General features: G+C 39.9%; 1 protein-coding gene across 1 annotated transcript in view; it reads right to left on the bottom strand.

Moving 5' to 3' along the window:
• Positions 1–14,847, bottom strand: part of Chmp4c (charged multivesicular body protein 4C) — a 35,807-nt gene extending 20,960 nt beyond the window's left edge. The window contains exon 1 of the mRNA XM_004656901.2: positions 14,563–14,847. Coding sequence (XP_004656958.1) covers positions 14,563–14,752 — 190 coding nt within the window. The 5' untranslated portion in view covers positions 14,753–14,847. The remainder of the gene's footprint in view (positions 1–14,562) is intronic.
• Between the last annotated feature and the right edge of the window lie 11,599 nt (positions 14,848–26,446).

Genomic DNA, 26,446 nt, shown 5'->3' with positions numbered 1-26,446 from the left:
CTGGCTTGATAGTTATGGCTAAGTCTTCTAGTACTATATTAAATAAAAGTGGGGACAATGGACACCCTTGTCTTATTCCTGATTTTGGTGAAAAAGCTTCATGTTTTTCCCATTTAGTATTATGATGGCTGCAGGTTTGTCATAAATAGCCTTTATTATGTTGATATATTTTTCTACTATTCCCAGTTTCTTTAGGACTTTTACCATGAAGGGATAATGGATTTTGTCAAAAGCATTTCCTGTATCTATTGAGATTATCATGTGATTTTTGTCCTTCAGTCCATTTACATAGTACATTACATTTATGGACTTGCATATGTTGAACCATTCCTGCATCTCTGGGATAAAGCCTGTTTGGTCAGGGTGAATAACTTTTTGATATATTCTTGTATTGTTTGACAATATTTTGTTGAGAATATTTGCATGTATGTTCATGAGGGAGCTTGCTTTGTAATTTTCTTTTTAGTTCTATCTTTGTCTGGTTTTGGTGTCAGGATGATGATGCTGGCTTCATAGAAGGAGTTTGGTAGTATTCCTTCCTTTTCTATGTCAAGAAAATGTTTGATAAGTATTGGTGTTAGTTCTTCCATGAAGGTCTGTTCAAATTGACTTGTCTATCTAGGCCTGGGCAATTTTTAGTTGGGAGATTTTTGATAACTGCTTAGTTCTCTGTACTTGTTATAGGTCTATTTAATTGATTTATCTCAATTTAATTTTGGAAGGTCATAAAAACCTAGAAAATCATCCATTTCTTTCAGATTTTCAAATTTAGTAGAATATATGTTCTTAAAGTATGTCCTTATGATTTTCTGAATTTCTTTGGTATCTGTCATAATGGTGCCTTTTTCATCTCTAACTTTGTTATTTTATGTCCCTTTTCTCTTTGTTTTGGTCAGATTTGTTCAGGGTTCATCAATCTTGTTTATCCTTTCAAAGAACCAACTCTTTGTTTCATTGATTCTTTGTATTGTCTTTGGGTTTCTATTTCATTAATTTCTGCTCTAATCTTTATTATTTCTTCCCATATACTGATTTTTGACTTGCCTTGTTCTTTTTACAAGGCCTGAAGGTGAAGCATTATGTACTTTACTTGTGATGTTTCTAATTTCTTGATTTAAAAAAATTCACCTTAGGACTGCCTGCATTGTGTCCCAAAGGTTTTGTTATGTTGTGTTATCATTACCATTTGATTTTATGAATTTTTATACCCTTTTTGATTTCTTCATTCAGTAGTATATTGTTTAGTTTCCATGATTTTGTATATGATCTGTAATTTTTCTTGTTGCTGATTTGTAGTTCAATCACATTGTGAGAAGATAAAGTACAAGGTATTTGGGTTCTTTGATTCAGGTGTCCTCCATAAACTTAGGTTTTCTAAATGCTAGGTTCCCAGTTGATGGAGATTTTGGAATTAATGCCTTCTGGAAGCAGTGTATTGTTAGGGGTAGGCTTATGGATATTATAGCCAGTATCTACTTGCTAGTGTCTGGCACACTCTCCTGTTGCTATTGTCCACCCAATGTTGGCCAGGAAGTGTTGTCCACCCTCTGATCATTCCATCGTTTTCCCCTGCCACCATGGAGCTTCCCTTCAAGTCTGTAAGCCAAAATAAACCTTTTTTCCCACAAGCTGCCCTTAGTCAGGTAATTTATGCAAGCAGTGTGAACCTGATTGCAACAGTAAGGTTGGTACCAGAGGAGCGGTGTCATTTGCTGCTAGACACCTGACTGTGTGGCTTTGATCTCTTGGAGATGATTTTCAAGAGGGATGTAAAAGGAATTGTGCTGTTGAGAAGAATATGTATTCTGCAGGATTTGGATGGAATGTTCTGTAGATAGGTGTTAGGTCCATTTGTTCTATGACATCATTTAATCCAGATATCTCTCTATTTTTGCCAGGATGATCTGTCAATTGATGAATGTAGGATATTGAAGTCACCCACTACAGTTGTGCTTGGTGTTATCTGGGGCCTTAAGTCTACTACCATTTGTTTGATGAAATTAGGAGCACTCAGGTGCACATATGTTTAGAATTATAATGTCTTCCTGATGAATTTTTCCTTTAATTAATATCAAGTGACCTTCTTCATCTTTCCTCACTAATGCTGGTTTGAAGTCTATCCTACCAGATATTAAGACAGCAACACCTGCTTGTTTCCTAGGCCCATTTGCTTGAAATACCATTTTCCACCCTAAGATAGTGTCTGTCTTTAATGGAGAGGTGAGTTTCTTGGAGGCAACAAACAGAAGAATCCTGCCTTTTAATCCAGTCTGCAAGGCTGTGTCTTTTGTTTGGGGCCTTCAGGCCATTGATATTAAGAGTTATTGAAAGGTGTGCATTTATTCTTGCAATTCTTCTTGTTTTGTAGTGCTGCCTGTTTTCCCTTTACTTTTTTGTATTAACTGTTATTTGAGTATGGTTTATTTTTTCCTATTTCTTCCTGTGTGTGTTTTGCTTTCTCTTTGGTGAATTTCTTCAAGTATTTTCTATAAAGCTGGCTTAGTGGTCATATATTCCTTTAGCCTGTTTTGTTGTGAAATGTCCTTATTTCTCCATCAATTGGTGGACAGCTTTGCTGGATAAAGTATTCTTAGTTGACAGTTATCTTTCAGAACTTGGAATACATTATTCCAAGCCCTTTTGGCTTTTAAAGTTTGAGTTAAGTAATCTGCTGTTATCCTAATGGGCTTACCTTTATAAATGACTTACTTTTGTCTCTAACTGCTTTCAATATTTTTTCTTTGGTTTTCATGTTTAGTAGTTTAATTACAATATGGTGAGGAGAGGTTCTTTCCAGGGTTTGGCTGATTGGTGTTTAAAAACTTCCTGTATCTATATTGGCATCTATTTCCCAATTTGGGGAAAATTTTCTTCTATGAGTTTGTTGAAAACACCAACTATGCCTTTGGAGTGAAATTATTCTTCTACTATATACTGAATTCTTATGTTTAATCTTTTCAAAGTGTCCCAAGTATCTTGACATTCCCATTCATACCCTCCTACTAGCTTGTTTTCTCTTTGTTGGACTATATAACATCTGCTACCTGGTCTTCTGATTTAGATATTCTGCTCTCTCCTTCATCCATTCTATTGGTGAGACTTTCTGCAGAGTTTCTTTATTTGACTTACTGTGTTTTTCATTTCTACTAATTCTGATTGGCTTTTCTTCAGTATTTCTATTTCCTTACTCATATCTTGTATTGACCTCCTTATTCTATTAAGTTGGTTTCCTGTGTGCTCCTTTAGGAGTTTATTTTCCTCTTTGATTTCTTTGAACATAATTATAACCACTCTTCTGAAATCTTTCTCAGGCATTTCATCTATATCAGTCTCACTGGAGGTCATTTCGGATGGATTTATCATTTTTGGTGGAATTATAGTGTCTTGATTTTTTTGTGTGTGTTTCTTGTATTATAATGTGCAGTATTTTTCATGTTGGGTTAACCTGATGTTTGGGATTTATAATTTTCTGCTGTATTCTGAGATGTATAAATCTGGCATTATGTATCTTCAGGGTAGGAGCATAAGATGCCACTTGTCACTCTTAAATGACTCCAAGATAACAGCAGAAGTGACCTTAGGTGTTGGGTTTGCCTGCTATGCAACTGTTCTAGTAGGCTGAGTGGAACAAAATACAGGCAAATTCGGGCTGGAGAGATGGCTTAGTGGTTAAGCACTTGCCTGTGAAGCCCAAGGACCATGGTTCTAGGCTCGATTCCCCAGGACCCACGTTAGCCCGATGCACAAGGGGGCACACGTGTCTGGAGTTCATTTGCAGTGGCTGGAGGCCCTGGAGCACCCATTCTCTCTCTTTCTCTATCTACCTCTTTCTCTCTGTCTGTCACTCTCAAATAAATAAATAAAATACAGGTAAATTCTAAAATTCAACTGAACAATATACATATTCAATCAAAACCAGCATAGAGTATTGATGTAAGAATGGGTATTAAAACAAACAGATAATCTAACAAAGTCAAGGTCTTTAAGGATGTGCATTGCCCCACACCTTTAATCCTGTCAACTGGGAAGCTGAAATTTCTGGTTTGTAAAGGGTTCCAGGTCATCCTGTGGCTGAGTGAGACCCTTCCCCCAAGAATGACAAAAGAAGACAAAAGCTCTATAAATCAGGAAGCAACAAAGTACAACCCCAAAATATAGCTTATTTAAGAATGGCAAACCCAATCATCAATCAGATCTGACACTTAACCTGCCCTGACATAGAAGATGTGATTAGCATTTCCAATGCAGTCCTACATGCTTTTTTAGTGGGTATTGACCTGATATAACTAAGCCCTGTTACCTTTTGGGATGGCTTTGGTCTTAGCTATGCTGTGTGTCCCTTTGAGTCCCTCTTTGCTGTGCTGTGGGCTCAGCTAGACTGTCTGTGTCAGTGGGTCCACTGCTCTGATCATCTACACTGGATGCTGTGTAGCTGATCTCCCTTCCCCAGTTCTCTAGTGGTTGCCACCACTGGCAGTCAGGGAAGAGGAGGCTGTGGAGGGTGCCTGAAGTTGTACCTGAGCTGTATAGCTGGTCCCCACAATCCTCTTCTTCATGAGCTACTAAGCTTGATCCTGCTGTCTTGTCCTTCAGGTTTCTTGATTTTGCAAAGAGGCTGGTATGAGTGGAAAATCCCTTTACCTGGCTTCTGTGGCTCAGACACAGCCTGGTGGCTGCATGGACCAGCACCATTGCTGGAGACACTTTTGCCTTGTTTTGTGGTCTCTAGAAGCTCTAGGTCTCTCCTGTTTCTCTGCTGAGGTTGATAATTTCCTTTGCACCTTCACTTTTTGGTAGAAGAATGTATTTTGCTGCTTATTTCCTCCATAGGCTGCTTTGGCATGGTTCCTATGCTACCATCTTAGCTAGAAGTCACTTGCTTATTTTTTTTTTTTGAGTGTTTTCAATCATAATATTTACTGTATTGATTTTATTTTACTTACATATTTGAGAGAGAAAGAGAGTAAATATGGGCCTGCCAGAGCCTCCAGCCACAACCAACAAACTCTAGACACATGAATCAATTTGTGCATCTGACTTTATGTGAGTACTGGAGAATAGAATGCAGGGCTGTCAGGCTTTGCAAACAAGTGCCATTAACTACTGAGCCATCTCTCAGCCCTGTGCTGATATTTTAAGCCCATGGCTTGCCAGGATGTCTGAGATGGGATAAGGAAGGTTTCACAGAGCTAGAGTCCACTGGAAATACCTGCAAATCAGAAATGCCTGGAAAAGGGCTTAGCAGTGGTAGACCGAGCCATTGGTCCATGTGTAGGAATCACTACTGCCTTAAACCATGACCTTAATGTCTTTGGAGTATTTCCCATCAAACAATCCCCTAGCCACACCATTTGTCTGATGAAAGAAATCAAAATCTGTGATGCAAGGAAATCAATTATTTAGGAAATGGCTTACATCATCCTTTATATTCACAGCAGAGGCCTGATAAATTTTTCTTGGTTGTGGTTTATTGGCCTTCTTCAAACTTTTTTGGTTGTTGTTGTTTTTGTTTTTCAAGGCAGGGTCTCACTCTAGCTCAGGCTGACCTGGAATTCACTATGTAGTCTCAGTGTGGCCTCGAACTCATGGCGATCCTCCTACCTCTGCCTCCTGAAAGCTGGGATTAAAGGCATGCGCCACCATGCCCAGCCAAACTTTGAATTGTATATTTGTTAGAACTTCTACCAAATGTTAATCAGAAAAGTAAATAATTAACAATATCCAGCATGAAATCATGTATAAAGTACAAAAGTAGATAAGTTTACTAACTAGAAGATTGAGAATATAATAAAAATAAATTCTCAATATTATTCAGAGTTTCATGTCATTTTATCTTTTTAAAACGCAACTGGATTTACATGTGCTTGAGCATATTACAAAAATATAAAATAAAATAAATCCAACAAAATCACTCAGGACTAACTCCAAAACTGACCTTCAAATCAAATTTCAGAAAAAACTAAGCATTAGATACCTTGCTTTATAGTTCATTACTCAGAACATATTTTCTTTTTTGATATCATTAAAGATGTGTGAAATAAGGAGCAGTAAATACTAAAAAGCAGAATAGCAACACTAAGCACATCTCTGAATGAGCTCACACTATTCTCTGCCATGGCACTCAGAGGTGCATGTACTGTGACCATGTTCGTAGTAACTTTCTACTTCACTCTAACTTATTTGGCCTGAATCAATAAAATGCAAAACTGTATATATCAAGGAAAATTATATTATTTTCCTAATAGAATTATTTTCCAAGGTGCATGTCTTCTACCTTTGTGGAATATAAATTAATAATAATAAGTGTTCCAATATGTATGCTACTATTCCAAACTCATGAAGATTAGAAAACAAGAAGCAGTCCCAGCTGCTCTTACAGAAAGAAGTGGCCAGAACAGTTCTGCAAACTGTTGAAATACGCGTCACACACACTTGATGAATGACTAAAGCAGAAATACTCTGTACATTAGTTCCTGAGAAATTGAAAAAAGGATAATGATTGCTGGAAATATTAGCTCCTCAAAATTAAAAACACCAAACTAATCCTATGGGCTTCTTTTCTTTGGAGGCTGACTGAAGGATTAAATCTATGGAACACCTGCAGCCCTAACTCAATGCACAGAAAAATCATCCAGAACCATGAGCACCTCAATCCCAAAATCATGTCTAATTTCTTAGAACAGAGTCTCATGGGATGGTGTTATAAAAAGCTCTGTAGTGGTTCACGTGACACTAACACACTATCAGTTCATGAACCAACACCTGTGAACCCAAGGTGCATTTTGAATTTCATAATATGATTCACAAGGTATATGGGGCACTATTGAAGGAAATCAAAAGCTAGAGAAACAAGATAACAGGGGTTGGAAATGTAAGTCAGATGTATTCATGCCCAGATGAAAAACTAAACTCATTGGGTGTTAATCTTCAAATGAGCCAAGTCTTGGCTGAATCTTAGATGAAGCATTACTGCTATCACACAGAGAGTATGAATAAAGAAGTCTTTAGCAGTATTTCATAGAGCCCTGTCCTTGCATCTATCTTATATCTTGTACATTTTACCAAGTATTTATATAACAACAAAAAAGTCTAGCTATGACTGGTTCCACTAAAGGAAATAGCATATAAAAAATAATAAATTTAAATTTAAAATCCTTAACTCTAAGACAACTAAAAATTAAGATAGGTAATAGGAATAAATGTAAAATATGAAATGCAAGCTTACTACACTGAGTTATGTAATGATGGATGTGATGATTTATGTTTTTTGTCAACCTGACAGGACCCAGAATCTCCTGTTGAGGGATAACATGGATTAGATTAACCTCTGTGCATATCTGGGATCAGGTTAATTGAGGTAGGAAGAGTCACCTTAACTATGGATGCCATCACTATTCCATAGGGTCCTGGACTGGATAAAAAGGAGAAAGCTGGCTGAGTATTAGCATTCATTGTTCTTTGCTTCCTTACCGTAGACTGAATGTGAACAGCTGCTTCAGACTCCTTCTGCCATGCTTTCACCACCATGATGAGCTATAGCCAAACTAAGCCATATTTTCTTTCCTTCTTTCTTTCTTTCTTTAGTTCTTTCTTTCTCTCCTACCTCTTTCTTTCTTATTTATTTCCTTCCTTCCTTCTTTAAGTTGCTTCTTATCTGTACAAGTAAAGTAACAATGCCTATCAACAAATGAACAAGGAAAATGTGGTATATATACTGTATTGATAAGTATTCTATTGCTGTCACAAAAATGCCTGAGAAAATCAACTTAAAGGAGGAACTGTTTGTTGTAGCTCATAGTCTCAGAGCTCAGAGTTGTTTGTTTATTTATTTATGTTAGTTCATAGGCTACAAGTCTCCATGCTTTGGACCTGAGGAGAGGTTGAGCATCAAGGGAGCTGGACAAGTGGCCAAAGTGACTATTCATCTCATGGCAACAGAGAGGAGGAAGTAGGAAGAGCAGGAGAAAGAAGACCAATAAGAAACCCATCAAATTATGAGCCCATCAACAGAGTCATCTGCTGATGAGTAATGATGAAGTAACTCCCAGAAGCTCCATCTGTGAACATTGCTGAATTGGGGGTCAACTGGCCTTTAGGGAGCATTCTAGATATAAACCACAACTTATACACAATGGATTGTTAGCCATTCAGAAGAGTAATCCTGTCATTTGCAAGGAAATGGATGGACCTAGAAGACATCACCCTAAGCCAAATAAGTGAGACACCAAAAGACAAGGATCACATGTTTTGCTTCTATGTGGACACTAAAAGCAAACAAAAATAATAGAAATAAAACACCAAAAGTAGATAAAAAGGACTACTACAGATAGAGAAGGGAACTGGGGAAACAGAAGTAGGAGAAGGGAGAATGGACATTATCAAAATGTGACATATGCATGTTTATAATACACACATGAATGCCACAGCAAAATCTATTAATGAATATATATTAATAACAACAAAAATCATATGACTTTCCCTAAGAAAATAATTCAGGTAGCTAATGAAGATTTGTTGGAAGTTCCTCAAACTTTTTTTTTTCCTGGAGCAAACTGTGGTAAGAATGGTAAGTTTATTTCTCATCCACATATCTGAATAAAATGAGAAGAGGGAGCAACTATAAGAAAGGGTAAGGGTGGAAACACAGATTAATCTTTCATTTAATGATTCATTGAATTATACACCACAGGTTCATCAAACAACACATCACAAGTTCACTGAGTGTCCTGGGGAATGAAATCTTTAAGCAACATGTTCAATTCAGACTACAGACACAACCCCTCACTTCACATCTTCAGGGGTATTTGAGAATGAGCATTATCGAAAGCATTCAGGAGGAGTTTGAGTGTATCTGAGAAGAGAGCCACATTCTGTCTCTTCAGGAAGGAGGTCAACAGGTAAGCTCCCTTTCCCAGGGGAATTCCTTCATGGCTCTGCAATTTATGGCTGTCTCACTTTACCTCAGCCACACAGTACCCTCATTGCTGATTTGGCATTCAACCAAATTCTGCCGTGGCTCTCTTTACACAGAAGTCCTCTAGCCCCCTATGTCTGAAGTGGAAGAATTCAGCGACATCAACAAAAAGCAAAGTCAGCCGGGCATAGTTGCACCTGTCTTTAATCCCAGCACTTAGGAGGCCAAGGAGAAAGATGGCTGTGAGTTCAAGACCAGCCTGAGACTGCCTAGTGAAATCCAGGTCAGCCCAGGCTAGAGTGAGATCCTACCTTGAAACAGAAAACGAAAAAGCAAAGTCAACAGAACAGGAGGCTCTTCTCACAGAAGTAAGAGTTGGCTATGCACACATCCCCAGTCCACACACACAACTCCAGCCCATATGCACACAGCCATAGTCACCTGCACACAGCTCTACACACATATAGCCCTAGTCCACTGATACGCATGCCTACTCCATATACACTCCACTGCCCATACACCCAGCCACTCCACCTACACACAGGTCCAGTCCATGGTAAGCTCTGTTTGCATTCTAATTCAGAAGGCAAATACTCCCTTGTCCATTCACAGCCCAGGCTTCCAAGTGAGAAAGCTTATTCCTATGGAGGATTTTGCCTCAGAGACCCATTTTCCCAAGCAGAATGAGGAAGAGGAATGGACCTCAGCACTAAAATTCACTGGAACTATATATTGTGACACCAAAGAGGATTTTAGTCTAAATCTGCTCCCTCTGTTCTCACCCTTTCTATCAGCCTGTCATGTGCTTAACAGGCCACGGCCTACAAACAACCTCAGAGTGGATCCACCCCATCTTACACAATTACATATTTGGAGTTGCTACTCCAAATCAGTCATTTGGGCAGTCATTTGGGGTCAGGACTAAGTGAGAGGAGGATTCACACAGGTACAAAGCCTCTCACTGGGCCCAGAAAGCTTAGCACAGGAAGGAGTCCATAAGCAGTGAGAGGAGAAGGGTGAAAAAAGGATGACCTGGAGGAGTGACTGCTGTCCTCAAATATGTGAAAGTGGAGGAGATGAAGAGATGTATTCAATGTTACTCCAGAAGACAAAATTTGAGGCCGTAAGTGGGCCAAGTTCAATTTTAAAATAATAATAATAATTGTTAGGGACCAAGGGTTAATACTGACAAGACACTAAGTGCTTCCAGCAGTCATTCATCCTTACAACTCTTAGGGTCTGTATTATCACTATCATTTTTAATATGAGGAAACAGAATTAATTAGACATATCAAGTAAATGATTTGAGGTCACAGAGTTGCAAGTGACAGGACCAAAAATCAAATCCAGGACTGACTTCTCTGAAACCCAAGCTCTTAACTATAACACCAACTTACTTTTTATCAAATTATAACATTCTAATTGGTATATCATATTTTATCAAAATCCCTGTGCTCATCTTTCAAGAATATTAAAAAGGAATTGGAACAGAATTAGAATATCTAAGGTGTATTACCAAATTAACCAATATGAATCACAGACTGCACTGCACTAAGATATGAAATTCTTCAGTCTGAGGCTACCAACCAGTGAATCATGAAAATATTCATTGCCCATGGAGGCCACAATGGGGGAAGAACCAAGAAGCTTGAAGAGTGAGAGACCTGGGTTTTCTACCCCATTAACATTGTGATGGACTTAGATTTGTAAGCCTGAACCTGGCACTGAGAAAGAATCAGCAGAAAGCCCTTCTAAAATGCCTGATGCCTGAGAACCGTTGCAGTTACATCAGAATCTGTGGGAGGTGGGCCCAGGTGACTTCAACAGACACTCAGAATGAAAACTTTTCTGACAGTGAAAGAAGTAGAAAATACAAGTGAGATATAAAAACATTTACTTTTGCCCAGTGAGGACCACTTGCTACAAATCAGGTGTAACATCACAGTAATTTGAATAAGCCACACTTAAAAATTTCTGGCCTAACAGAAACTATGGTCAATCAAAACACTTTGAATCAGAAACCCAGAGGCTACACAGAACTCAACATAAACAGAACTGCCAAGGCTCAGGGACCATTGTGGAAGAGAGTGTGCCTGAGACCTTAATTACCCAACAGTGAACACCAACGACCACACTGAGGAGAGCCCTCAGTACAGGTAAAGGGGAAATAAGAATACAACCTTTGTAGAAAAATAAAAATAAATAATAAAATAAGGGCTGGAGAGATGGCTCAGCAGTTAAGGTGCTTGCCTGTGAAGCCTAAGGACCCAAGTTCAATTTCCCAGTACCCACATAAACACATGGTAATGCATGTGTCTAGAGTTCTTTTGCAGTGGCTAAAGGCCCCTGTGTTCCCATTCTCCTTCTCTCTCTCTCATAAATAAATAAAATATTAAAAAATAAATTCTTGCCATGTATGGTGGCACACTCCTTTAATCCCAGCACTCGAGAGGCAAAGGGAGGAGGATCTCCACAAGTTCAAGGCCACCTTGATTCTACAGAGTAAATTCCAGGTCAGCCTGAGCTAGAATAAGACTCTACCTCAAAAAAAAAAAAAAAGAACAAATAAGTCCTCTGAACTAATATGATTATTACATTATAAATTTTGTCCAACTATTAGTCTTCTGGACCAACACAGCCTTGAATATCAGGATACTGTGGATGCTATAAAGCTAGTTTGCTTATGCAGGCTCCAATCCTTTCTGGTGGATGATGGTGGAAACACTTGAATGAGTTTGAGGTGAAAATTAGCTACTTTTGCATCACCTTACTTCTTGTTATGTAGCAGATATTTTTTTAAGTCCATATCTATGTAATTAAACAAACATCCAGTGCAAGCAGCAGAACAGTTTACCAATCTGCATTATGAGATCAATAAAGCCCCAACTCTGTGTCCTCTCAGATCCTCCAGTTGCCCGCGTTTGAAAGACGGATTCAGGAGAACAAGAACAGTCCCTGGAATGTCCTGAGCTCTGTGGCTGAAGCACACATTCAAAACCTGAACCCGTGACCGCACACTGTCCTGATGGAAAGCAAGCAGATACCATGCTGATGTTAAATTAATGATACATCTAGTAGATCATAGATTCTTAATATCTGTTCCTGGTGTGTGTGGGAGGGGACTGTGAAGTTTCCCTAGGCCATTTTAGTCAATTGACATATTTTGAATATTTGTAGTTTCACCACTGGGAAACATCTGACACTTATGTTAATTTATGTTACTCATTTTACCAGAAAGACTCCTTTCAGATATTCAAAGTGCTGTCAACACTTTTGTTATTGTAAAGAACAGTATCACTGAAGAATTTGTAGCTTTTGGTGCAATGCTGACTGGCCACTCAGCTAGAAAGTGTGCCGCCACACTAGGCAGCCATTAAGCTTAGATGAACATATACTATGTCTCTCGGATTACAATGTCAATTACAGCCATTCTAGCAATACATTGTGTCACATTTGCTGCTCAGGATTATGAGTCCTTACCTTGTCACATGTCTGAAAATATGCTCCATGGCTACTGGAAGAGAGTGATTGTATGGACAAAGCTGACCAATTTATCTGGAAAATTCAGTGATATTGGCAGAGCATTTGATACACAGGCCTAAGAATGAACTCATTCCACATTTTACATCATAAACAACCACACACACACACACATACACACACAAAAGCTCTGCTTACTCCCAAAGCCATTGCAGCCCAGGCCTGGATTAACCTCAGTGATTTTCCATTGATAAATAACAAAACACAAGACTGGATTTTTTTTTTTTATTCCAATTGGTTATTTGCTCACGATCCATGTATCTGTAACCTTTGCATCAGGATTCAGCTTTGTTTTCTTTTCTTTTCTTTCTTTCTTTCTTTCTTTCTTTTTTTTCTTTTTTTCTTTTACTCTATAAAGTTAGCATGCTTACTGCATTGCCAACTGGAGAATATTTTTGTAAAAAAAGAGTCAATATAACCTATATTATTTTATATGTTATTCTCTGAAAGTAAATCTACATTTTTATTAATTCCCAGAAGCAGATGCTCAATGTTTTTCATATCACTAAACCAGTATTTATTGAGCTATCACTAGAAACAAAGCTACACACAGCTCCCAACAGGTGACAAGGGGCAAGTGCCTGGAGAGCCACTAAGCAAGATGAGAGTGCACATCAAACTGAAGAGGAAGGGCGGAGTCACAGCATGACCACTGACTTCTTAGGGAGCTCTAATGGCATTGTCTGGGTTTAGAAATTGCCATTGGATAACTTCCGAAAATACTCTTCAACATAAAGTAAAAATAGAAACCAGTGCTTAGCTCTAAACCAGGCTGTAGTGTGGCCAAAAGCTACATGCAATGACAGAGGAAAGTGAAGCCTGGCCTTTCCATTGTGGTGATAAGTAGGCATGAATGTATCACACATGGTTTTAGAAGAAGAGGCAGGGTTTTCAAGGACAACTCCATCAGACATCACTCCTTTCCTGAACTGAACAATGGCTGCATTGTTTAGGGTAAACTAAATCTTTCCAAGGCTTCACTGTGACTGACAAAGCCACGCTTGGGCTGCAGGTGTGACTCAGTGGGACAGCACTTACCTGGCATGCATGATGTCATACAAGAAGACAGAAAGGAGGAAACAAAATCTCACACCCACACCAATGGTTTAGTAGAAGCTTAGACATTTAAGGCCACAAATGCTCAGGGTTTGGTGGTAAGCAGGGTCCATGTTGCCACTTCTCTTTGGGCGTCTGCTATGGACCTGGTATTAAGAGCAAGTCACTTCATCTCCTCACTGGGTTTTTATGCACGCTGTGGGTGCTCTAGTCCTATAGAGAGATCAGTGTACTGCAGAAACCAATTAACTCTGGCACAGAACAAAAAGTTCAAGGTGCAACAGGCACACCAAGTCATTACTGACTCAAAGTCCCTGGTATCTACTAAATGCCAGTGATAGAAAACTTAATATTTAATTCCTGCCTGTGGTTTTTTCAGATCACAACTGCAGAACAGCTGACTGGAGTTTTCAAGAGCGGAGAAGCAAGATAAACCAGAGCCTGTGAAGGTGTGCTTCACTGGAGACTCACGTGTGAATTGTGCCTGATGCAAACAAACAGGAAAACTGGATGTGCAGCACAAGAGGAAACGGCGGAGCTAGGAAGTGGTGAGCTATGGGCAAAACCAGTAACTAAGGCAAACCTCACTTTAATGCTAAAGTTGTATCAGTTCAAAATTCATACACAACAATCCATGGTGAGCAAAATATCACATTAAAAAGAGTTTTAAATAAAGAAATGTCATACACATCAACATAGGACCCCAAGACAAGAGAAAAAAAAAATAATACTGATCTTGACTTTATTTAAAATGTTGACTTCGGGTTCATTATAATTTTTAAATCCACTCTACGTCCTTCAATTATTACACACACACAAGTCTTGCTCATTATGATTTCTGAAATGTTTGGCCCCGCCTTATACACTGCCAGCCTGGCAGGCGCCTGGCTCATCTCACCCCAAACACTGGGCCCTGGGGGGTCAGGACCATTTCCTGGAAAGACTAAAGTGCAAACCTGGCTGCCTGGGGGCTCAGATGCCCAGAGCAGGATGGTCCCCCAGGAAGGGCTGGGAGTGGGTGCTACGGGCCCGGCCAGGGGCACACAGCCTACCTCTCTTGTTCTGCGTGCCGTGCTTCTTGGCCAGGGCCAGCTCTTTCTGGATTCTGTTCTCCAGGTACTCCTGCTTCTTGCTCAGCATCTCCTCGGTGTCCCGGAGCCGGGCCAGGGCGTCCTGGGGACTGGGGGCCGCGCGGCCCTTGGAGGAGCGGCCCCCTTTGAAGAGTTTGCCCAACTTGCTCATGGCAGAGCAGTGCAGTGCGGGGCGGGCGGCCCGGCGGGCGCGGGCACAGGTGAGCTACACCCGGAGTGGAGTCAACAAGCCGCGTCGGCAGGTGACTGCCACCCCGGAGCGTTTCCTGGCCCGGCTCGGCCCCGCCCCCCGCCGGCCACCCCGAAGGAGGCAGGGCTGAGTCCGCCCTGCCCTGGACGGCGCCACTCGGGAGTTCCCAGGACACAGAAAAGTTGGCCAGGGTTCAGGGGCCGCGCGAGAGACACTGCTTGATCCACTCTGGGGATGGATGCCCCCGGGATCCGCAGCTGTGGAGCGGCTCACAGAAGAGCAGAGCGGGGCCCCGGGTGCTGGGTTCACCTGGATATGCAAAGGGCTTCCTTCCCTGAGCGGGTTTAGTGAGTGCCCTGGACAGCTAGACAGCTCGGGGTTCCCACATCCAGCCTGGGCTGGTGTCAACGAGAATCCTGAGCTACTTTCCTCTGAGTGTGGGACCCAGGCTGTTTGGGATGGCTTCTGCCTTTGCATGGTCCCCGCGCACCTGACTGCTCTTTGGTGGGACTGCCCCCAGGTTGGAGGAAGACTGGGTCTTCCCCTAATGGCAGACCTTCTGGGTGTGTTGGGTGGCTGCAGGTACTTCTGTGGTTAGGAATCTGAAGCTTTCTGTGTGGTTGACAGGGATTCTAAAACTGGAAAGTGGGGCTCACTTGTGCTTACATCTTTGTCAAATGCCTTAACGCAGACACCAAGTAACAAGAAGCAGAAAATAACCTTTCTCCATGCCCATTATCTCATTCCCATCTCTCCCGAGCAAGCACTTGACGTTTGTGGATGTTGTGATACAACTGGAGAGGAGTGTTGAGTGCACAACAAACAGGTGGATGTGGGATTTCGTCAGTGCTGCTGTTCACAAAGATGGCTGGGGCTTGCTGCACAACACAGCCCTGTTGGCGCCATTACTCAACATCACCTGAACCTGTTCATGGTCATTAGCAAACCGCCGTGACAAATTATCCTCCATACCCAAGATCAATAACTCAATTTTGTCTGCCATCACAGAAAATTAGTCCATTTTTATCCAACATTGGTTATATCCAGCATCCAATTTTGCCAAAGGAATTGGATGTTTTCATGAGGCTTATATCACCCACACAGAAGAACTTCCATTTCCTAATAACAACAGCCAGCCACCTGCTGTCGTGTCTTAGTATCTATCCAAAGCATTTATAGTCGGCACACATATTTTTCTCTAACTTGGCATGTATCATACTGTAACATGTGTTCTTTACAATCTGAAAATTTCATGAACGTGTTTTCAGACTTACTTCTTTGATTGCATTTTGTCATGCTATGGATCCCGCTGCTAGTCTTTTGACCCAAGCTTTGTTGAGTGTGTAGACATATCTAAGACACAGGCAATGCAAGCTGCTCTATTCTAGAAGGTTACATTTCAGGCTCAGTATTACCAGCTTTCATGTTTTGAGCACTTACTGCGTGTCAAGTATGCTTACGTGCATTATCTGCTTTATTTCTTATCTCTTGAGTGTATGGATGTGTTTGCGCATATGTGTGCACTTGTTCACGTGAGTGTAAGCATGTGCATACCATGGTACACACATGCCATAATGTGTATGTGCAGGCCAGAGGACAATTCTTCTGTCAGTTCTCACCCTTCTACTTCACTTGGGATACAAGCTGTCTGGAATCTTGCTGTGCTGTTGCTGTTCTTTGCTGTGCTTGCTGTGAGCTTCCTGCACTCTCCCGTCACTGCCTCCCAGCTTGCCCCAGTGTGCTGTGATTACAGAACCCCATCATGGCTTCTAGCTTTTTGAGTGGGGTCCAGGGATTGAACTCAGGTACTCAGGCTTGAGTGACAACTGCTTCATCCACTGAGCCATCTCCCCAGCCTTACATGCATTATCTATTGCCAGGACAAAAACTCCATAAAAGACATCTTTCTATGTTTTATTTTAATAGCTTTTATATGCTAAAGTTCTGATTAAATCGCTGACAATTACATTAATGTATCATTGGGAAGCTGCTTCCGGGCTATACTTCTCTGGAAAAATGACATTTCTATTTTCATTTTAAAGATAAATTCCCTAAAACTCCACTGGCAAATTGGTACATTCACACAGAAAATAAAAGTGGAAGTGATCGTTCTGTTTTTAAATCTATGACATGGGGGCTGGGAAGATGGCATTTTCTTGCAAAGCCTGCCAGCTCAGGTTTAATTCCCAAACACCTCCCATAAACTGGATGCAAACAGTGACACTATCTCCCGGTGCTTGCAGCAGCAAGAGGCCCTGATGCTCCTTACACACATGATGCACTACTGAAATCTCAGTACTTGGAAGGTTGAAGCAGGAGGATCTCAAGTTCAAGATCAACCTGGCCTACACAGTGAGACACAGTCTCAAAAAACAAACAAGCCAACAATGCTATGTTCCTTTTGCTATTGTTACAACCTTCTTTCCCCCTGAGTTGATCCAGAGAAGAATTAACTAATATGTTGGGGGAATGGGTAAAGTGAAAACACTTATCATGAGGTTTATAATTAGTGGATCCTACCAGCATTATTCATATAGAAGTAAATTTAAATAGAAACTTGGCCCATCTACCAAAACAATTTCTTGTGGCCCACCAACTATCCATGCACACACACACATTGAAGCACACTGAACAAGTGGAAGAGAGGAGCCAAGGAGTGCTGTAGCTATCCACTCACCTTTTCATTTATCAGTTATTTACTGAGCAATTATCTGATCTGGATGGTAGAGCTTTTGCTGGATAAGTGTAAGAACGAGATAGGAATGTTTTCTGTTCTAACAGAGCTTAGCTTTGGGGAGAGCCCTGAAGGAAAAAAAAAATTGTCTCACAAATAACAGACTTTGTAAACAAAAGTTCTAGCACATTCCAAGGAGAAATATGGGCAATTTAAAAGCAAATAATAGAAGAACCAGATATTGTCTTGGAGTCAAAAGAAGGAGCCTAAGTTAAAAATGATATTTAAAATGCAAGTTGAAAAGCCAGGCATGGTGGCACATACCTTTAATCCCAGCATTTGGGAGGCAGAGGTAAGAGGATCGCCATGAGTTCAAGGTCACTCTGCGACTACATTGTGAATTCCAGGTCAGCCTGGCCTAGAGTAAGACCCTACCTTGAAAAAACAAAAAGACAAAACAAACAAACAAGAAAGCAACTTGAATGATAAATAGATGTTACCAAAGTTTGTACTAGGGAAATCAGTGTCCTGGTAAAAAAAATAAAAAATAATAAAAAGCACTCATTCCTTGCTTTCTTCCATCCTCTTATCATTTATTCTTTTTTTTTTTTTTGGTTTTTTGAGGTAGCAATCCTCCTATCTCTGCCTCCCAAATGCTGACATTAAAGATGTGCCCTACCACGCCCAGCTTCATCCTTTTCTCTGAGTATATTTTCACATCCTCAATACAGTATCAAATGTGAAAATTCAGCAGTGAATAGAAAGACAAAACCGGTGCATTTTTTTTGGAAGCTACTTTCTAGTTAAGGAAGATGGACAGTTAATAAATACACTATATATGCAATATGGAGGAATGTGAGAGAACTAAACTTATAAACAATATGTGCAAATATCTCAAATCTGTAGTGTTGAGATTGAAGAAGTCCACTCTAAGACTTGTTTATGGAAAACGAGTGCTGACAGGGACTGGCTGAGGCCTTCATGCCCCACAATGAATACCATAACACCACTGAGGAGGGTCCCCAGGTAATGGGAGCTGGAGTGAGAGGATAAGAGTATAACCTGTTAAATAATATATAAAATAAAATTTTAAAAAGAAAATAAAAAGGAATGTTGAGACATTCTTCAAAGGAGGCAGAGTTCAGATCACACAGGTTCCATACCTTATACTAAAGTTCACATGTTTTATCAGAAGAGATGAAAATCAATCCAAAGTTAAAACAAGGATCTAATTGTTGATTTATAATTCAAATGAAAAATATTTTATCCAATATAATGTGTAGTGATTTTAGAAACACAGGTGGTATGCAAAACAAGATACATTTAAAACCAAAATTCATTCCCTCCCATTAATACATAAATTTTCAATGGGGAAAGATAATACTTGCAAACAAGTAAACCAACCACATATATATTAGTGTTTAATCCAGCAGTGGGATGTAGAAAATACATTTTTAAATCAATGATTTAGAAGCTGAAAATAACACATTAATCTTCATTCAATACTCATCCTACAAATGGAGTTTCATAAAGAGCTCTCAGCGTCTGGTGTATTTTTCATTTTCTAATCTCAATTGATCTTGGCTAATAAGGAGGCTGTTGTTCAAAAGAATGATCTTGTTCAAGATGATTTACCATGGTTAAGATGGCAAAGGAAATTGGAAATTTATAGATCTGTTAAAAAGACCTAGATGTCAGGCTAATTGATACATTTTGGCCACTCTTTGAAATTGCATCCATTTTTAGAATGCCAAATGAGCTTTCTAAAGCAAGAAAGAAGAATTGCCCTTTAAACACACTGTAGAGCAGCACCAAATAGTTATCCATCAAGCAGCCCAACAAGCAAGTACACATTCTTTTCATCATCAGTTCTTTTTGTTTCCTAGAACTGACTACACATTGTTTGTGAGACTCGATCATAGTAATGAGTACAAAGGTGCTCATCATGAAAAATAATAATTTTGCTAAAGTAAAGCTTTGATTGCCCTAATTCCTAAGGAAAACATATATTGTGCTTGTGATCAAGTTTTGCCTATGTAACTCTTTTATTCATCCCTGGTCAGAAAAAGTCAAGAAAAACAAAGTTTCCCAGATTTGACTGTACAATGTCTTCTGTGACAACCATTTAGTGGACATAAAATGGGATATAGCCACTATCTCAATGTTAGGGCTACACTGAGTAGATTTATCTCATTAAAAAAAAAATTTTTAATTTATTTGAGAGAAAAAGAGAGAAGCAAAAAGAGAGAGAGAGAATGGGCATGCCATGGCCTTCAGCTGCTGCGAAAAAACTCCAGACACATGTGCCCACTTGTGCATATGGCTGCCATGGGTCCCGGGGAATGGAATCTGGGTCCTTTGGCTTTGCAGGCAAGTGCCTTAACTGCCAGACCATCTCTGCAGGCCACATTAATTTTCTTTTACATATTTTCATACCTCCAGAAATTCATAATACTTGCATATCACTCATCAAAAAACACAGATTTTCCTCATTATTGCTCTTTTTCCTCTGTTAATAGTAACTTCAAGTTACTATTAACTATTATATACTATACTATTAACTATTATATTAACTATTATATACTATTATATTGGAGTCAGCTTCAATTTATGTCTCATCAACCAGTAAATCCCAGGCACTCTGTGAGACCTAACCACCTGTCCCCACCAACACTGCTCACACGGTGCTAGGAGTCGTTTCCCATGGAGATTATCTCAATAGACTTCTAACTAAATGCCCTGTAAACACTTGATCTTGCCACAGTCTCATTGCACAGAGCGCATGTGGTGAATCTGGGTCAAACCTCTGCAGCAACTTCCTACCTCATGCCAGTTCCTAGCCAAGGTGTTCACACATGTCTTCAAGTCTGGCCTGCGGTAATGCCAACCCTCACTCTTACTAGAACCGCACCTCCCTGTCTATGCATTCTGGCCCACGTTTTGTCCTGTCTGCTTTAGCCGCACAGCTTCTTCACTCTGGCTGGAAAGCAGCACACATGCTCCTCTGCAGAAGCCTCTCCACATGCCCATGGCATTCACTCCCTCCTCCAGATTCATCATCCTTTCACCCCTCCTAATTAAAACCATCACAACCCTGTCCTATCAAACTTTTATTTTTATTTTTTTGTATTACTATTTATTTATTTATTTGAAAGTGATGGACAGAGAAAGAGAGAGAGAGAGAGAGAGAATGGGCATTCTAGGGCCTCTGGCCACTGCAAACAAACTCCAGATGCGTGCCTCCCCTTGTGCATCTGGTTAACGTGGGTCCTGGAGAATCGAGCCTCGAACTGGGGTCCTTGGGCTTCACAAGCAAGCGCTTAACTGCTAAGCCATCTCTCCAGCTCTGTCTTATCAAACTTTTAATACCCTGAGGTCTCCACCCCTGTGCAGTACTGCTTTGCTCCATACTACTGACAAGCACCTTGTGTAACGTTGGTTTGGTTTATTCTCATCCTGTTTTTCCCTATCTCCTCTGACCCTGGAATGCTTCCCATGACAGCAGAGATTGTTGTCTGCTTTGTTCACTAGCATGTTCCATTCCCACAGAGCCTAGCATATTTATTCACTCTATCAACTTTTGTTGAAGAAATGAATGAAGATATACAACATAGATAAATAATGATAAAATATCCAAACCAGGGTACAGAAATGAAAGTATTTGAAATGATGATAAGATCAAATAATTTGGGCGGGAGAGATGGCTTAGCGGTTAAGGCACTTGACTGCGCAGCCAAAGGAACTTGGATCAATTCCCCAGGACCCACATAAGCCACAAAGTGGCACATGCGTCCACCGTTTGTTTACAGTGGCTGGAGGCCCTGGTGCGCCCTCTCTCTCTCTCTCTCAACCTCAAATAAATAAAAATATTTTTAAAAAGATCAAATAATATGTCATTATCCTAAAATGCCAAAGAGATATATTATAGCTGTGATCATGAAATCTCTGAGGCCAGTGTACAAATGTTCTAATAAAATTCTGGCCCATCTTAATTGGAGCAAAAAAAAAAAAAAAAAATGGGACATATATTGCACCAGCACTAGAGAAGGAGGTAGACATGACCTCTTATTTTAAAAAATAATCTTTAGAGCTGAAGAGATTGCATAGTGGTTAAGGTGCTTGCCTACAAAGACTAACAACCCAGGTTCGATTCCCCAGTACCCACAGAAGCCAGATGCACAAGGTAGAGGATATGTCTGGAGTTCATTTGCAATGACTAGTGGCCCTGGTGTGCCCATTCTTTCTCTCTTTCTCTATCTGCCTCTTTTTCTCTTTCTCTTGCAAATAGTAAAAAGAAAAAAAAACTCTCTAATAAAAGTAAAATTTAAATATATCCTTCCTTTTGAATGATGGAAATTTCAAAGAGTAACATTAATAGTAGCTGTCATTACATCACCCAAATTTTCTCATAGTTAATTAGACTAATTATATTTGAACATCCAACTCAGGCCAAAATACAATTTAAGCTGTCATTTCAAAATAATTTCATGCATGTTTATCAGGAATCCTAAAATTATCACTTTAAGGTCAATTTCCTGAGAAAAAATTATAAATGGAAAAGCTAAAAGGATGACTTTTTTTCAAAACACACACATGCAGCATGTAGATGACAGATGTGCCTACATGCTAACTTGACCATGATCCCTAGGGGGACAATAACATGGTGTCTTTCTGTGTCACACTGTTCCTTATATCTTCTACTTAAACTCTAAACATTATACACACTCTGAGTTTTACATAATACTGTTTCTAGTTCCTTCACCACCCTGTTGGTTTCTTTTCAATATTCCCTGATTCTCCTCTTTCATACTTACTGTGTATGTACTCAGAATCAGGCAAAATATTTCATTTATTTTTAACCAGGTAAGGAGGGTGAAAAATCTGTTTATTTTCTAGGTTTTGGTGTTTATATTTTATTAATCTTCTTTGGCAGCAGTATGCTAGCATTGGCTTGTTTACTCACTGAACAGTAAGCTGATTTTTTTTTTTTTTTTTGAGGTGGGATCTCACTCTATCCCAGGCTGACCTGGAATTCACTGTTTTCTCAGAGTGGCCTATAACTCATGGTGATCCTCCTACTTCTGCCTCCCACGTGCTGGGATTAAAGGTGTGCACCACCACGCCCGGCTTGATTTTTTTTTTTTAATATTATCTCATGTCACCCAGGCTGGTCTCAAACTCACTACACAACTGAGGATAACCTTAAGCTCCCAATTATCCTGCCACAACCTCCTAAGTTGTGTCTGGAATTATAGGCATGTGCCACAACACTCGACTAACAGATATTTTTTGAGACCTCCCTTTGGTCATCCTAGCAAGAGCTAAGATCTTATATAGAGAGACACTTGCACTATTAGTCTATTAAGACAATGGAACTCAGGAATTGGAATTTCACCAGAAATCACATGTTTGGGAAAGGAAAGGCTGAAACCCTGGTGCCAGTCAGAAGAAAATTTTGACTCACAGGAAATTTCACTCACTTCTAAGAACTTGTAAGATAGACTGGAGCTAAGACAGTGATGGTCAGTGATGGATGAGACCAAACCTTTACCAGTACTACTAAGATATGCATATCTCTTGCCCTCTATTTAAACCTAAACTACATGTAAAAACACCAAAGATGGATGTACGGGGTCATGTGGCCTTTTTGTTCCCCTTCCCCAAGTGTCACATTGAATAAATCTCTGTATTTCAGGATGGCCTTGAACTCACTAGATAGCCCACATTGGCCTTGCACTCACAATCCTCCTGCTTTAGTCTTTTGAGTACTTAAATTACAGGTGTGTGTCACCAAGCCTAGTTATGAGATCAATATTAAATTTTGGATTTAGAATGTTGAAATTCAATTACAGTGACTAAAGGCCCTGTCATGCCAATTTTCCCCCTACCTCTCTCTGTCACATAAAAAAATGGCCAGTCTGCGGGCACAGCACGGTGGCACACACCTATAATCCCAGCACTCGGGAGGCAGAGGTAGGAGGATCTCCATGAGTTCAAGGCCACCCTGAGACTCTATAGTGAATTCCAGGTCAGCCTGGGCTAGAGTAAGACCATACCTTGAAAAACAAACAAACAAACAAACAAAGGCCAGTCTGTTGGGTTTGCCAAAAAAAAAAAAAAAAAAAAAAAAGAAAAGAAAGAAAGAAAGAAAGAAAGAAGAAAGAGAAAAAAATTCAATTAATAACTTATATATTCTATTTTCCTATATTCATTAATATTATATTGAACATATTTTGAGTAATGATAAATTTTAAACATACACAATGATATACTGCATAACAAATTATTACTATTTTTAAATGCTTGTATGTGTGCACTTGTGGAGGCCAGAGGTTGATGTTGAGTGTCTTCTATTGCTCTCCTTGTATTGTATTTGCTGAGGCAGGCTCTTTCAGGTGAACCAGAGCTTCCTGACTGGGCTAGTCTAGTCAGCTTGCCCAGGAGATACGCTGTCTGCCTCCCAAGTGGCAGGATTACAAGCAGGCCATCACCACACACACCCAGAATTTATGTGGGTGCTAAAGACTGAATGCAAGTACAGATGCTTGCATAGCAAGCACCTTATTGGCCGAGCCATTTACCTAGCCTCATGTATGACAAATTATGATCTTCATGGGATATGGATTCATTTCTATAGTGCTGCAGATTGGACTCAGATTCTTCATGTCAAGCAAGTGCTCTGCCACTGTACTATAGCCTTATCCCTTAGTTTTCTGAGACAGGATGTACAGACTGGCCTGTACTCCAACTCTCAGTCTTCTGCCTCTGCCTCCTGAGTTTCTATCTGGGACTACAGGCCCGCATCACCATGCCTGGCTGTTATAATATAGCATTCTAAAACTAAAACAATATTTTATTTTTCATGTATGTTCTGATAGTAAACACATTTTCATATTTACCTTGATATTTTTACTTTAGGGTTCTCAATTTTTTTTAATTTAAATAAAACATTTTACACTTTCTATTTTATTTTCTTATTTATTTTTTTTTTAATTTAAAAAAAAATTTTTTTTAATTTATTTATTTGAGAACGACAGACACAGAGAGAAAGACAGATAGAGGAAAGAGAGAGAATGGGCGCGCCAGGGCTTCCAGCCTCTGCAAACGAACTCCAGACGCGTGCGCCCCCTTGTGCATCTGGCTAACGTGGGACCTGGGGAATCGAGCCTCGAACCGGGGTCCTTAGGCTTCACAGGCAAGCGCTTAACCGCTAAGCCATCTCTTCAGCCCTATTTTATTTTCTTATATGTGTGCATGTGCACGCACACATGCTCCTGGGCATGTCATGGCCACTTGCTATTGCAAGTGAATGCCAGACATTTGTCTCATTTTTTGTATTTGGCTTTTATGGGTAGCTTGGGAATTGAACCTGGACCAGCAGGCTTTACAAAAAGGAAGCACCTTTAATTGCTGAGCTAGTTTCCCTGCCCCAGTTATGTTCTTAATCACAAATTTTGGTATTGCCAGAAAATTAAAGTCATAGTTAATTCCTATTTTAACCAATTACAAAACGGAACATCAGTACTCCAAATATGCAGTGGGTGAGTTTTCATACCTTTGATGCATTCAGTGAAAGGCACATGTACTGCCCGAACCAAATATGCCAAACCCTCGACTAGAACACTTCCCCATTCTCTAACACATTACCTTTAAAGAAACATTTTTACTGCAAAACATAAACCTATGGAAAAAATGTAGACACACAACAGAGATAGATTAGCATCACTACTACACTTTCTATGCCATCTTCAGCAAACCCTCTTCATTAATGCCACAAGTATTCACTGTTCTGTGTTGCCCGGTAACTATTATCTTGTTCTTTATAGGCATACTACTAGGAACCAGTCCCAAACCTACATAAGTTAAATGACATATTATAAACTCTTTAAGAGATGGCTTAGTGGTTGAGGCACTTGCCTACAAAGCCAGAGGACTCAGGTTCGATTCCTCAGTACCTACATAAGCCAGATGTACCAGGTGGTACATGCATCTGGAGTTCATTTGCAGTTGCTGGAGGCCCTGGCATGCCTATTCTTTCTCTCCCTCTCTCTGCCTCTCTCTTTCTCTCAAATAAACAAATAAGTAAAAATAAACTATCTTTAAAAAGAAGGTAGAGATAAAGCATAATAGGATTCCATATGAAAATGACTAGGACTGGAGGGGAGCCTTGGAGAAGTGATGTCATCTATTCAAGGCTGGGTGAAAAACTTGATTTGTAAGGGCTGCATGAAAGGACATTCCAAATCAAGGGTAACAGCACAAAGATATTTGGGAAATAAAAATAGAATGATGGTCCATTTTCTAAAGAAATATGTTACATAAATTTGAATTTACAGGTTTAACAATCCAGAAATACTGAACATCTGCTGTTTAGTTGCCTTTGTCTAGAGTGGATATTTACAGGCTGTGAAGTGACTCAGTGCATGGTATTGGTCTGTAGATAACAAAGCCTCGCGATATGGATTAAAACCCTATGTCTTCAGAAAGCAGAATCAGAACCAAGGTCAGCTACATAAGCAGCTAAAGAACCTAGAGAAATGTGGGGACTTTCTCAGAATGCCAGGAAGATCGGACCTCCTGAGTGAGAAATGGAAAGGACCTTATAAGATAGAGAAACTCATCTCTTGAGAACTTCATTTAGTAGAAAGTCCTTGAAACTCAAATTTAGCCAATTGTGTGAGAATGTGAGGCCAAGCTCTGACTGAACAGAGTGAGGCACAGGATCTCGTGTTAGGGTAAATCCCAGTGGACTTCCCACTGAAAGTGCTTACTTGCCTGAATTCTTTACAGCTGTACAACTTTCTGAGGATGTAAAACATGGCCTTGCAGAAATACTTTAGATTGTGAGGTCATTCTCCAACCCCAGATTATTTCTTTTTAAATTAAAAATCTATCTATCTATCTATCTATCTATCTATCTATCTATCTATCAATCTATCTATCTATCTATCTGTCAATCTATCTATCTATCTATCTATCTA

Source organism: Jaculus jaculus, chromosome 2, assembly GCF_020740685.1.
Source record: "Jaculus jaculus isolate mJacJac1 chromosome 2, mJacJac1.mat.Y.cur, whole genome shotgun sequence".
Lineage (NCBI taxonomy): Eukaryota > Metazoa > Chordata > Mammalia > Rodentia > Dipodidae > Jaculus > Jaculus jaculus.
This window is presented reverse-complemented; position numbering and strand designations above follow the sequence as displayed.